The sequence below is a fragment of the Botryllus schlosseri genome, chromosome 1 (assembly GCF_051294905.1).
Source record: "Botryllus schlosseri isolate E-star chromosome 1, Bs_hap1, whole genome shotgun sequence".
Lineage (NCBI taxonomy): Eukaryota > Metazoa > Chordata > Ascidiacea > Stolidobranchia > Styelidae > Botryllus > Botryllus schlosseri.
The window spans coordinates 1304051-1319194 of record NC_137236.1 but is presented as its reverse complement, the minus strand read 5'-3'; the positions used below and the strand labels follow the sequence as shown (position 1 = coordinate 1319194).

Sequence of the window (15144 nt, the reverse complement as noted above, 5' to 3'; positions counted from 1 at the left end):
TTGTCCAGTATTTTATCGGTGATGGCGGTGACCGGCGGATATTCAAGGATTGTTGCTACCCAGGGCAAGAGCTACCACCTAGTCATTGTTATTGTGCTCATTGCACTGTAGGTTAATCTCAATAAAGTTACTTATTGTCATTCATTTCAATGTGTGTATGCAGTCTTAGGTATGAGATAGCTGCGAGTGTAAAGAGATGCAGGAGAGACGGGACGCCGATACTAGCCAGGGGTAATCGTCAGCAATTGGAGCAATCGAAATAACTTCGCCAAATTAGAATGATGTACGCCGTTTTTTAATTATATGAGAATTACTGATTTCGCAAAAACCGGGAAATTGAATTCAATCACGAATCAGAAAGAAATGCAAAATTCTGGTTCAGTTCATGCGCCCGATATCTAAAACGACGTCTCAAAATTACAGACGCCGAACGCCATGTAGCAAATCACCCGCCAATCTGCGTTTCAACCCATTCACACGCCGGACGTCATGTAGCAATACAGCCGCCAGTCTGCGTTTCAATTCGTTCACACGCCAGACGCCACGTACAGACTCAGCCGCAGGGCGTTTGGCGTGTGGCCGGCTGGCGTCTGAGCGGGTTTTACCCCTGCTGCGTCTTTTGCCATGCAGAATTTACGAAGCAAGCCAGCGATACGCATCATTCGATGACTTACACGAAATTAATCACGCTGAGTGAGCACGTTTCATTATCTAATAGTCACACCGTAGGTAATCATGGATGCTCTTTATCAGTATCTTAGGATCAAGTGATTGCGACTGACTACTTACCCCCACCCAATAGCAACCTAACTAAGAGATCTATCGACTACTCGGGACCTATCATCTGGAATGCATTACCACCACATATCCGTGAATTTCCTTATAATAGATTCAAAAAAGCCCTACTTGATCACCTCTTGTCGTTACACTAACACTGTTGCCCTACCTCGCCCAGACATTGCTTCATTGATCATTTGCCACCATTGTTTTATTTTTTTTCTATTTTCCTTTAACTAAACATTTCTTTACAGCCAGACTGTTCAGAGTCAAGTGTACCTGTTTGATGCTGGTGTGATCAGACTAGATGACCTTCAAGGTCTTATCGATCATTCCTATCTAATACCGAATACTGTGCACGCATATTTTCTGTACCACCATCACTGCCGTTTGTTATGTATTTTGGTTCGATGAAAAATAAAGACTCTCTCTCTCTCTCTCTCTCGCTACAGGTACATTATGACGTAACAAGCAAATTACGCATCTTTTTTGAAATGAGTTGTTATGTTATTAGGCCTTTTCGGCGCAATCCATATATTGTCTTCCAGCATAGCTTCTAAGATGCAAAATAAATGTAATCGTGAGTAATCGTGATTACTTTTCCAATGTAATCGTAATCGTAATCGACTACTTCATGATTTTGCTGTAATCGTAATCGTAATCGTAATCGCGTCATTAAGAAGTAATCGTAATCGCAATCGATTACATTCATGAAGTAATCACCCCATGTCTGTTCGAGATTAATTCATCACGGAACATTTTGCAACTATGAAATCGCGCCGCGCGCATTAGGCTACTGATACAAACGTTAAAATATGCAGGTAATAACTACTGTAATTCATATTTTCTTCCGAATAATTTGAAATACGTAAGCCTAGTTAACCATGCCTAATGTCTATACCCCATACAAACCATGAAGTTACATTTTCACGCCGGAATAATCCAGTGTGACGTCATTTAGACAACAAACATCGCATATACATCCCTTGCCCCGCCACCCGATATTGTCACGAGCCGCCACTGCCATGTACACTATTACAACATCACGGATTCCGTATTCCTAAATTCTAGATCAATTGCAAATTTTGACGTTTCATTTCTCTAGACAAGGAACCATCTTCGTGCGTTTTTCAGTTGATATGTGATATTGTAATATATTTGGCAGACCGGCAAGAAACTTGAAACCGACCGACACTGGTCCAATTCCGGCCGCTGAGAACCGCTGATCTATAACATATTTATCAGATGCATCATATCAGTTAGAACTGATAGTCACAACATGATGTAGGCCTACATAAACCTTCTTTACGAAATGTAGGCCAGTTAATATATATATATATATATATATATACATTTCCAGCATTGTCATATACGCTAGCTGATCAGTACCACGCTATTAATGCCATGGCAGAAGGGGGTCAAGATCACGATTCAGGTGTCGCTGAAGAAATGCCTACGTCATTATCACCGCAAGCAAGGGGTGAGTAATGTCTGTTGTTTTTAGCGCAGACCACTTATTAAACAGTTACATAGTTATTTAAATTCAGCACATTTCGCTCGCTGTGTAAAGAATGTACAGAAATGTATCGAAGAACATAATAGAATCCCAATTAATTTTATGAAAAGAACATGTATGTAGCTGGGCACGTAGTACATTACATACCGTCATTAAACACAAATGCAGAACTAAAATATCAATAGCACTAAAGCGGGACAACGCTTACATTAAAGGCCACTTCGCATGCAAAACCACAAAGTAATGAAAATGAATAATAAAGAGCAACAAAATGAAACACAATACAATGCAATTCATAGACTAAACCAGTCTATATGCACTAACGAAAACCATCAACGTGTATGCAAGGTCAACACCATAATTCATCCAGCAATCATGCTTCAAAACCCACAGAACATGCTATTCACCGTCATCAATCACTTCTTCTACTTTCTCATTATTACTGTCAACCCGTCCAGCGGGCGCAGCAATCATTCCTACCAAATCCGTGTTGTCTGTACACAACAACAGAGGGCTTATGGCAACGCAACGACAATTCTGCCGTGATCGTCTCAAATATGACGCACGGTTCCGTGAAGCATAAGTGGGCCTACACGAGCCTAACATTCGGATATCAGCATTTATTCTTACAACGCATACTTCAGCAATGAGCTTCGGTGACCCCACCTTACATTCTACAATGGGGAGTCACAACATGATGCAGCAAACCTGCATTTACATAATAAATCAATGAACAAAGCACGCTTTTTACTACGCATATCTTTACTCTACGCGATTCAACAGTCGACGAAGCAGCAATCCTGCCTTTACGCAACATATTAATGCACAAGGCACAATTTTCATCACGCGTATCTTTATTCTACGCGATTTAATGCAACACATAATCATTCAAATGTCTTGGTCTAACAATTCGTCTCCCTCTGGACGTATACTTTCGGCTTGTCTCGTTGAGAGTTTCTGCCTTCATTACATGTTTGGGTCTTAGATTTGGATTCATGCCCATTATTATCGCGATCGACATCAACAGGTAAGCATTCAGATGTACGCTCTCGAGACGCGTCACTAACACTACCCGGACAGTCGCTACCGCTGTCATCACAACTAGACGAAATTACATGTACGTCACCCGGATTTCCCGCGGAGTTTAGTACCACTCTGTCCGCATCAACGGGCAGAAACTGCCAAACGAAATCGTCGAACACGTCGTTATCTACATCAAATGGCGGGAAGTAACATCAGTATGTTTATGCAGACTACTGAAATACAAATCAACAACATTAGGCGATCAAAAAAAAAACTCAAACATCACTTAATAGGCCTACCTCAAAACAACACATACACGATATTACGGCAACATTAAAGGATACATTACATTGGGCATTCACAAAACCTATAATATCACTCGCACACGAACTAATTAGCAAGATACTGTTATGGGTATAAAAAAATCGAATATTCACCTGCAATCATTTTATTCTAAATTGATATGAAACTTCCTAATTCATATCACGTAGCATTTAACTAGGGCTGGGCACAATGATTCGAGTACTCGAATCTGAATCGAGTATTAATTTTAATGATTCGAGTCGAGTAGTAAAAGACGAATTTTTCGAGTACTGATATTATACGCTTCTCGCCACTAAAAGTTAATTTATTATCAAAAATTTTAGCGTCTATACTCTTTTCCACTGTGGAAGCCATGAAACCTTAATTGTCCGTATTGCAGCATAGAAAACAGGGCATGAAGTACAAGTACAAAGCTACGAACGTTACTGGAAATACCACATTTCCGAAGTCATGATCATCCTACAACATTGTCACAAAGTGCAATGGAATCGGGATGGTCGAAAAATACTAAGTATGGTTAATGTGATGGATAGCACGCATTATATTCTTTGTGGTGGCATAAAGAGGTACAAATTTGAACTTCAACATATTACATTCTGTTATGACGTCATAATGAGCTATACTCGAATACTCGACTCGACTCGAAGCAAAATGCGTGATTCAGAATCGAATCACTCAGGTACTCAAAAATGCCCAGCCCTACATTTAACATTGGCATATACCAACAGAACGAGAGTGTGCCCTATTTATTGTATCACATGCAAAGCAATGTTTGCAAATATCATGCACTACGGCGGTGCATATTTTCTCAATGATATACTCAACAAATGGTATCGTCGTATGGCAGAGGCCTAATATATCTTCATAAGGCTTGCAATATATCATTATTCATCACGCATACATATCAAGCTATTCAGCTATTGGATGCATCATGGCATCGAATAAATAGGGTAGCCTTCTTGCTACGGGTTTACCCGCACACATCTCTTATCAAAACATTATGCTATATAAGCACCTGCGTCCTGACTCGCAGGAAATGCGACCCCTATCTGGGTATAGAAACCAATGATTGCAAGTTACTTTACAAAACTATACTTTGTCAATATCCCAATAACAGTAACCAACTAACGTCGTAGTGCAAGATAATAAAGTCGATCTACCTTACATTTTTCTAATCCGTGTGATGCATGCTTGAAGCACCACCGTCCGCAAATCTGCTTAACTTCTGCGATTTCCGAACATTTTCTGACACTGCAGACGTCTTCTTCATTGTAGTCTTTGTTACGGCGTATTGATCGTCGAAAGCACAACCCCGCTGCATTTCTTCCTGGCAATAACGTCTCGTCGTTTTCTCTGAATGCTCTTTCTCGCCGCTGTGCAAGGCCAATCTTTATATTTATCGTTTCCGTGGTCCGATGCTGTATTGCTATTTCTCGCCGTCGGGCAGGGCGTATCTTTATATTGATTGTCTTCGGTCGGCCGGTCGGTCTTGATTAATTAAATGTCGGGGTCAACCATATAACGCAGAGCGAATGTTTGTAGTTGTATAATTGTATATCTGACTCCAAGATGTATTATTGACTCCAAGAAGGTTGCGTTTACAATTCGCTGCGTGTTTCTTCTTCCGTTCGACGACCGTCGTAACCCACGCCGTACGACCTTGTTGGCTGACGTACCACCAGACCTGTCTATTGCACACGTATTCGATGGATCACACTGACGAATATATTTTTGTTTCCGTCTCCACGACTTGTACTTTATTGAATCACGTACGACAATGCAACGGACTTCCGAATCAGCGAAATATCATGAATTGAATGTCTTTACGTGGTATTACCTACGCATGTCTCGCATAGCCACGAGAGAGTTTTATGCACCAAAACATCGTACGATTTTATACTTTGTTATGTACGTTCACACGACAAAATATACGACTCACAAAGGTCTTATCAGGTTTCAGTTCAGGGAATTACGTAAGGTTTACCAACTCCTTATTGACTATTATTAAAATGGCGTTATACCAATATATTTCGTTAAACCCATGTTTTAGGATCTGCAACTTTAGCTCAAGGTGAAAATGTGAATCTCACGTTCAGCAAGAGCCCGGTTAACCTTGTGGCCGGAAATCAGACGATCGTAAAAAATGTGTTCAACTTCACCAGTTCTGAAGGAGAAGCTACTCCATCGAGTCATGGTAAGTTGAATGATTTTTCATCCTATATGGGGGAGAATGGTCCACCTCGAGGCACTTTTTCAAGAACTAGCAAAATGTGTGTAAAAGTAGACATGATAATTTTGTTAGTGTTATGGGCATGAAGGCATCATTTTGTTGATACTTCGATTAAACGCAATGGAAGCCATCAGTATAGCCCGGATGAAGTACCGCGATTGCTCGATCATGTGGCCAAATGTTTAAAGCAGGGGTCGGGAACCTCCTTTTTTCGGGGAGCCATATTGACCCTATTTTCCCGTTCAAACTCCCAAAGAGCCATTCATATCAATAATCTTCTACGTCATAATTAAAAACCGTGACGTCATGCTAGAACTAATTCGATCCCAATATACCTGATATTCGTCGTGTGCGCCACATTTGGTCCGTAAAAACCTGTACTATTCACGCTGCTTGTCTTATTTGAGCATGCGAAACTTGAATAAATAGATCTTTTGCAAGTTACAGCTTTTTAACGGTATTTCGGTGAGAGCCATACGATGTTCTTAGAAACACAAGACATTTATCATAGTCGTTTGTGAGCAAAAATGTAATTCGATTTGGGCGAAAAATTGTGACGTGATGAGAGAAATAGATGCCGAATACATTGTCGGGATTGCTGTCGGCACGTAGCTTACTAAAGCATTATGGCATAATCTGGCCTGAGTCGTAACTGGGAATCGTGAATACTGAAATGTAGGGTTGGAATCAGCAATATGACATCACGTGACGTCATAAGATCACGTACTTGTTCAGTTCACACATGACTTTTGACAAAGGTTCGAGGTGATCCACTGTAATATGGATTGTGATGGCGAGTCCATTGTGATGAGGATCTGGAACTCCCCAGTATACCCAACCAATATAGGCTAACCTAATCCTTGTACTACACACTTAAAACATTATGGTACACGAGTGACGTGCGGTGAGGTTCATGGCTGGCGAGGCACTGACGCCCTCACGATACTTCGTGTTTCTAGGAAATTTGGATGCAACTTGCATGAAAATTAGTCATGTAGTATTTTTCCAAATACGCTTTCCTAGTAAGAAATATGGGGTTTTGGTGAGTGTTCTGAGGTACAACAAATATACACTTACACACTCTATTGTATTAACTCGAGAGAGGAAACTTTTCGTGGATGCATTAAGAACGTGAACTCTTTTTGAAAAGAGCATTTGAAAACTTTTTCATGTGATGGTTTGATATATAGGCTATCATTAGGGAAATACAAAGTTACATATGTCGATCAGAGCAGGCTCTGCAACGTTGTAGAGCAGTGGTTCCCAAACTTTTTCAACCCATAGCCCCCTTTCAAGCTCAACAACGATCATCGCCAACATACCAACTGTAATCACCGGCGGGTTGACTGAAAAAACAAAAACAAAAAAAGGTCATCTTATCGGGTCGATGTCTAATTTGACACTTTTGTAACTAAATTTCCGTGGGTTGACTAAATAAAAGGTCAGCCGTTTAGACGCGTTATCGCCCCCCCCCCCGTCATTTTCGCCCCCCGAGACCGCCAAATCACCCCCTGGGGGCGATATCGCCCACGTTGGGAACCACTGTTGTAGATCCTGCTGCAAGATACTCCCTCATTGGCCACTTACATTTAATTCAATGATTTCTACTGTCCCATTCACAAATAAAACAAGGATACCTCGCTGTTTTAGACAGTTGAACCAGTAGCATATTTATGAGTTCAAAATCTACGGAAACTTCACACGTTTGAGTAGTTTGAATAATATCATCCAAATTTTAAATCAAAAGTTTCATATTCTCTTATGATCTCTTGATTTCATTTGTACCAGATACGGAGATAAACGCACAATGATTTGTATTGTGTGACAAATTAGCTTTGAGGCTTGATGCATGAATAAGAAGGCGCAATTCACAGTTCTCAATGTCTCTATAAGACCTTGAACAACGACAACATAGACAAAAGAGGGCTCGGAGGCGAGGTATCAGTGCCGAGAATACGTCTGGCTTTTATTCTGAAACCTACAATTAGAGCAAATTCCTTCGGTAAAATTTACATTTACGACAAATATATTTGGCTCAACCTGATATAGCTTCGGATCACAGCTGCTGATCACGTCAGACAATGGCTCTTACCAAGAGAATCTTCTTCAACTATTGGTAAAAATTTTGAAGGCAATGGAATTGTGACATCTAGCCCACGAGGAGTCAGTCGAATTACGCAAGTCAAATTGGATATGTAATTTTATGATCATTTTTTACATTGAATCCCCCAAAAAACATGATCAAATGTAACAATCTTTCCATGTCTGTGTGTTTTTCTTAAAACCATTGGCACACGAAATTCTAAAGTTTTTTTTGTTTGTTTACAAATGCTTCACAGCCTCAATGTCGTTTATTTTTAATTCAGTGTGCCGTGCATATTTCTTCTTTACATCGCGTAGGAGAGACTACTCCAATTCGTTTCGACGCCTTTTTATCTTTTCATTGTATCGCAGTCTTGTGATGTTTTAAAAGTAAGATAATATTAGATTGATACTGATATCAAACACTAGACCTAGAATAGGCTACTTGCTACTTACTTTTACTTCTACTGGAGTATTCGAGTACCTAAATACTTTGACATATTCCGTTGACGTCACAATCAATATAGCTATGACCCAATAGCATGGAATATGTCACAGAACAGTCTGTTTTTAGCAATGAAATGCAAACTTTTAAATCACAGATGATAAACAATTGTTACGTGAGAAAAAAGCGACTTCATATTCGTAATCAGCGTAGAAAAATTGACTTCGTTGTCACTTTTTCATCACAAAAGCAGATATCATGTCGTCCAGTGTTATTGCTACATTGACATTGAGCAAATATTTTTCATTGCTACCGATATTACCAAATTAAAAATTTCGCCAACACCTTAATTGCACGTATTTAGTTTCACGATACAAGAAACATATGAAATCAAGATGGTTCCTGCAGTGGAGTACCAGCTGGCGCTGCCGTCGATGGGTTTCGTTGAAAATGCCGCCCCCCCCCTAAGCAATGTTCCCTCTAAGCTGCGCACGTGCGCAAATGCGCAGTGATGACACGGTCTATGCGCACAGAAAATCTAAGTTGCGCACAAAAAATCCGAAGTGATGACCTTTTTTTTAGTCGCTACGCCAGAGGCGGGCAACATACGGCCCGCGGGCCAGATCCGGCCCGCGACATCATTTTGAGCTGCCCGCAGATCTGAAAGTATTGACAATTATCATGCGTCGAAGAATGAATCGAACTGTTTGCCAACCTTAGAAAGATGTTCATGAAACTACTTATGTTCTGTTCGGGTCTACGTACATTCGCGAGCAAACATTTTCGACCATGAACATAAACAAGACAAGGCTCCGTTCCAATATAACTGATGTTCACGTGCAGTCTTTACTTAGGGGTTCTACATACGTACAAGGTGCAGCCAGAGTTCAAAGAACTTGTTGACATTAGTAGTACATTAGGGTAATAAATCCGTTAAATACTGTTTTTTGTCTATGCTCTAAAGCTAAAGTTTACATTAAATACGGTTTATTCCTTGTATAGGTGGATTAATACGCGAATAATAATGTATCGATCCGGCCCGCCGAGTACTTAATTTTCTCATATCTGGCCCGCCGACCGGAGAAGTTGCCGCCCCTGCGCTACGCACTGTTGTCCAAGGGTCTGCGCAGTGAATTGGTGAGTGTGCGCAGACTCGTCAAAATTAGAGGGAGCATTGCCCCTAAGCAGACCGCAGCAAATTTCGACATAGTTTCATGTTCAAGCAATTTTTTCAATAAAAATAAATACAAATAATATGCCGCGTCTCAGAAGTACTGTAATGCTTGAGCAAGAAGCCTCACCGTCTCAGCGTTTATAAGGCCAAAAATAATAAAGACACAAGAAATAGTACGCCTGTTAGATTTTCTACGTTAGACAACGATGTGCAGTTTATATCAATTTCATTGATTGGTTGAATAAGCATCAGTCACGGACTACCAACTAGGGATGGTGCGAACCCCTGAAAGGTTTTGGTTCGTGTCAATAGGGGTCACCAAAGTGACGTCATATTCATAATTCAAACCCTACATTTCCGTAAAATAATATATTGATATACATGATAACTCGTGACGACTTGGGACATATTATGCCTCTGTGGTGAAGTACATGCTGACTTTTGAAATGTTCAATAATACATTCACTGGAACAATTGAATGCTATAATAATTCCACAAAATCAATATATTCGGTCGCGTTGCCAAAAATGTCAACGAGGAATCGACTGGACTGGAATGATCTATTTTTGGGAGTGGAACACCAGTTTCTATCCTTACGCCAGATATTATCTCAAAAAACAACTTATACAGTATAGCCAACACCATCATCGAGAATCCAATCAAGATATATCCCGTAGGCTACACATGATAAATGTTTTACATTTGTCGTCTAAGCAGTGTTTATATCAATTTCATTGACTATAAGCATTAAGCACCCTTCGCAGACTTGCAACATATATTGTTTGTTTTGGGGTATTCATTGTGTTTGTTGGCTACTATGGTCATTTTTCATTGTATCGCAGTCTTGTGATGTTTTGAAATGATGGAAATATTAATAAACTGATTTGTTGATTGACACCAGGGCTTTGGAGCAGCCGTAAATTTAAACTGCTCCAGCTCCGGCTCCGGAGCTTTATTCTATTATACATTAGCTCCGGCTCCAGCTCCGGAGCCGCATTATTACCACTGCTCCGGCTCCAGCTCCGGCTCTGAAATTATCGAATGGGCCTGTCTATATCATAGTGCGGGGCGGATCGACAAATTATTTGGTCCGACTCCGATCCTGTTCCACAATCCTCTGGTCCGACTCCACTCCGACTCCGAGGCCGGATACTTGAAATGAGCGATATCCGATCCAAAAAACTCCGATAATATTCATGTATGACTAGCTATTTCCAGTTAACAACAAATGCAGTAGTAGGCAATGGGTTCAGGTTATATTGAAAAAAAGAAACATGGCATTGAAACTCACAGCTTTGTATGGAATATGAAAACTACACAAACACTACATAAACACTCCCAGGCTGGTATCGAATATAAAAAGACAAGGTAGGCTACATGGTAACAAAAACTCACAGGTTTGTATGGGATATGAAAACTACACTCACAGGCTGGTATCGAATTAAAAATGACAAGGTAGGCTATATGCGGTCAACAACTTGCAACGAGATATTGTATCAGAAACTTTTTCTATCATGTCAGTATCAGACAGAACTATAGGGCAGTGACTATGCACGGACATCGAGGGCTGTAACGTGTGCTGCAGGACAGTCGACAACATGTGGCAAGCACATGTCATTCTCTGATGTGTTGTCAGTGCAGATCTTATATTGCTTGCGTCATCTGTTATAAAATAACAGAAGTCTAGCATAGAGCTAGTCCAATCTCAGTGCAACATTCCTGGATTTTATTTAGCAGATTTACACCTGATTTCTGCTCCTCAAACTTTGTTGCAGATATTGCTACAGAGTGCAACTTTTCCTCGCGAATGTAATGGGCTGTCAGTGACATGTAATGTCTGCTTTTGACATCAGCCCACATATCCGTGGTGAGCTCAATCATCCCATATTCGCCAATAGTCGCTTTCCAAATGATAGAAATTTTTTCCTTCTCCAGTGCAGCACGGCTTAGAACTTCCCTTTCAACGGTATGTTTGGATGGGATTATTTCTTCTGCATTCATTCGACCATACACCGACCCTATATCCATAAATGTTTGAGCAAGTTCGACAAAACCATCACCCTCTAAAGATCGGAATGGTCTCAAATCCTTTACAATGAACGATGTGGCTACTTTAAGCAATTGTACCTTGGCCTTTAGTCGGAAGCGGAGCAGATTTTTTTTGTCAGAAAGGATGACATTGAACGTTGGCCCGCTGATGGTATGACTTTCGATACACTGCATCTGGTTTTGATATGAGTGGCTTAATGTGTTGTGCCACTGTTCTTTCTCTCATGCTTGAATATCAAACCACCATGCCGACAGAGAACAAATCATGAGTAGTCACCGCCCTCCTCACTTCACTGGTGCCAGGGCCAGTTGGCAAGGCAAAACTCTTCCACACCTCACTTTTATTTCCCTTCACATGAATCGCGTTTGGTTTCCCTTCTTCATACAAGGCTTTTGCCATTTTCGATGATCTTATAATACTAGGATTACCAGCCTAGGATTACCAGCCATCTCACTGCACGCTAAGGAGACCGCATCGACCACATACAGCACTTGGAAACAAGGATGTAGGAGGTAATAAATGCTTAGTCATATAATAAATGCTGCGATTGAATGAGTTAGCATAAATTTGGGTCATGGCTCAGTGATTTTACAGATATGGCTCGGTTATTTTCTCACTGTGGTCGGAAGTTACTATAGTCATGCTGTGGCCGGATCAAAAATATACTGATCCGGCTCCGATCCGGCTCCGGCCGTAGCAGAAAAAATACTGATCCGGCTCCGACCCGGCCCGACCAAAATTGAAAAAATCCGGCCGGATATCCGATCCGGCTCCGGTCCATGCCCCGCACTACTATATCAGCGGTGGTCAACCTGCGAGCCAAATGTGGCCCGCGAGAGGGTTTTGCGTGGCCAGCGAGGTAATTTCCTATTATATTATCAAAAATGAATGGCTCAAATTGTGAACTTGCAATGCCAACCAAAATTACAAGTCTGGCTGCAACACTTGGGATGTTGATGACTAAAATATCAGTTCCGAGGCATTGGCAGATCCAGGGTCCAGTCACATTTTCAGTAAATCGTTGTACATTACAATAAACTAAAATAGTAGTGAAATTTTTCTTCACGCTTCGCGTTTATAATTGTCTTACGATTTCTTGCTTGGTAGCCTACCCCTACTAAAAATGGAAAAAATGTCTAATTTACCCGATTGAGTCTAACTTAATTCGCTTAATTCGCTCGCATAAAGATCGTCGACGGTGAAATATAGGCACAAAATGATTGTCGCATATTATCGGAGACCTTCGATATCGATGTGGCCAGACGCCGAATAGTCGTGTCCTTGCAAAGTGAGCCTAGAGAGAGAGAGAGAAATGATATTCTTTTTCGCCTGCACCATCGAGATGCTTTGGCGACCGAGTTGCGATACGGCCCCATGAGGTCATCTAGTCTGCGCCCCCGTTTTTTTTCTCCTCCATGCTATCCGTGATTGCTGAGCGCCTAGCAGGATAGCTGCGGATACCATTTTTCAAGTCTTTGGTATGACCCGGCCTGGGATCGAACGCACGACCTACCGCTCGAGAAGCCGGACGCATAACCATTATACTATCTCGCTCGGTAGCGGGCGGTATACAGTTGACCCGCAATATACTCAAGTAATAATATTATTGACCTAGTTTATTCATAAACGTTGAATACTTTTACCCGCTTGGCGCGGCTAGTGGACTGCGCACTCGTTCGTCAATTGCATGTGCCCCTTTAGCCGAAAAGGTTCGCCATTCTTAGTCTATATAGATTACTAATCTACCCCTAAGTTAGTTATCTATATAGTAATTTAGAGTCTGTCAGCCGTCAGTAACATCCGATGTAGCAACAAAGACATAGGTGCCGCCGTGCTGGCTTGTGACATCATACTTGTCAGTTGTCAATAACATCATAGTTGCACTAGAACGCACTTACTCTATATGCCATTGCTGTGCACAGCATTAAAATTCAGGCCTGCTGTTCAATTAAGATAAATCAGCAGATGTGGTTGTTGCATATATAATAGCATCTTATGAAATACGTCGGAGCCGGAGCTACTCCTCAAATAACTGGCTCCAGCTCCGGCTGTATTTTATTTAGAGCTCCGGCTCCGGCGAAAATGCACTGCTCCGGGGCTCCGGCTCCGGGCTACAGCTCCGGCTCCAGAGCCCTGATTGACACCAGACCGGAATTTTCTTCATTTCTATTCCGTTGCCGCCGACTTGTAGTACAGCTCAATTCTTGGCTTTTATAGAACACCGCTTACGCAAGGGGCGGGCAACTTCTCCAGTCGGCGGGTCGGATATACAAAAATTCAGTATGCCTACTTGGCGGGCCGGTTTGCTAAATTGATACATTATTCGCCCATTTGTCCACATATACACGGAATAAATCGTATTTAATGAATGAATTTTATCGACGGCATTGTCTTTTCAAAGCCATTTCTCGTCGATAATGACGGATAAAATGGGGATTTGAGAACAGCATTGTCATAGACGCCGCCATGTCTGCAATTAATACAGTGCAAATAACCCAGTGGTTCCCAACGGGCCATTTCCAACCTGGACAACAATAGTTGGAACAACCTCATTCCCAAATCTTCAGAAATTTGATGCAATTATATATGAGTCAATTTCAAACACACTGAAGTTTATTTGAGGAAAATGGAACTCTGGGTCCAAATTTACCTCATTTTGAAAATTTGACGATTTTCTGCTCATTTCAGCTCTACAGCATTCAGGTTTATAAATGTAAAATTCGGAAAGGTGCAAACAGATCTTATCTCCTAGAGTTGAGATTTGGCACTCGGTTATCTGAGTAGCTAGGCTATTTGGTCTATATTCCCATGTGGTATTAAATGCCATGCGGTGTGGTATTACATTATAGATAACTAAGGTAAATCGGTTTACCTTAGTTATCTAAAGTTGCAGGTTAAATTGAGGCGAAATTTGATCGATGGTCTGGAAGCGGTCAAGCGTAGCACAATTTAGAATGCAAATTGTTCAAAATCCTATAAAAATATTCAAGCGAGTAGGGTATCATATGAAAGCTGGATTCGAGGACATATTTTCATTGCTTTTTCATTTTTTTACTGTAAGGTGGTGGAATTGCAGTCTCAAGAGTACACTGCATTTGAACATGGAAATGCGTAAGTTTGGGAGCTGGTAGACCGATGGCACCCATACTTTTTGACTCAAGACACCTTGTCAAAGCAACTCAACTTATATTCATCACTACCCTTGAAGACAATATGTCAAGTTTCAACAAGATTTTTTAAAACCAAGAGCTGTTGCTTGGGCTGTTGTTTGTGGTATTCATGGTGTTTGTAGACTACAATGATCATTTACACCAGGCCAAAATTAATTAATTTTAATTCCTTAACTGTCGATTTGTAGCGCGGTACACTTCTAGGCTTTTGTAAGGCACCGCTTACGCCAGGGGTCGCCAACTCAAAACGGGTCGCGGGCCACTTTTCAAATTTCGTAGCGGCCGCGGGCCGCATGAATTTAATATCGATATAAAGTAGGTAACCACGGTTTAAAACTCTACGTCAGTATACA

General features: G+C 41.1%; 1 protein-coding gene and 1 long non-coding RNA gene across 2 annotated transcripts in view; one reads left to right on the top strand and one right to left on the bottom strand.

Annotated features, from left to right (window-relative positions):
* Positions 1 to 15144, bottom strand: part of LOC145448941 (uncharacterized) — a 507956-nt gene that overhangs the window by 176243 nt on the left and 316569 nt on the right. The gene's annotated exons all lie outside the window — the stretch shown is intronic.
* Positions 1829 to 15144, top strand: part of LOC145432826 (protein NLRC5-like) — a 35405-nt gene continuing 22089 nt past the window's right edge. The window contains exons 1-2 of the mRNA XM_080309667.1: positions 1829 to 2257; positions 5691 to 5834. Coding sequence (XP_080165793.1) covers positions 2182 to 2257; positions 5691 to 5834 — 220 coding nt within the window. The 5' untranslated portion in view covers positions 1829 to 2181. The remainder of the gene's footprint in view (positions 2258 to 5690; positions 5835 to 15144) is intronic.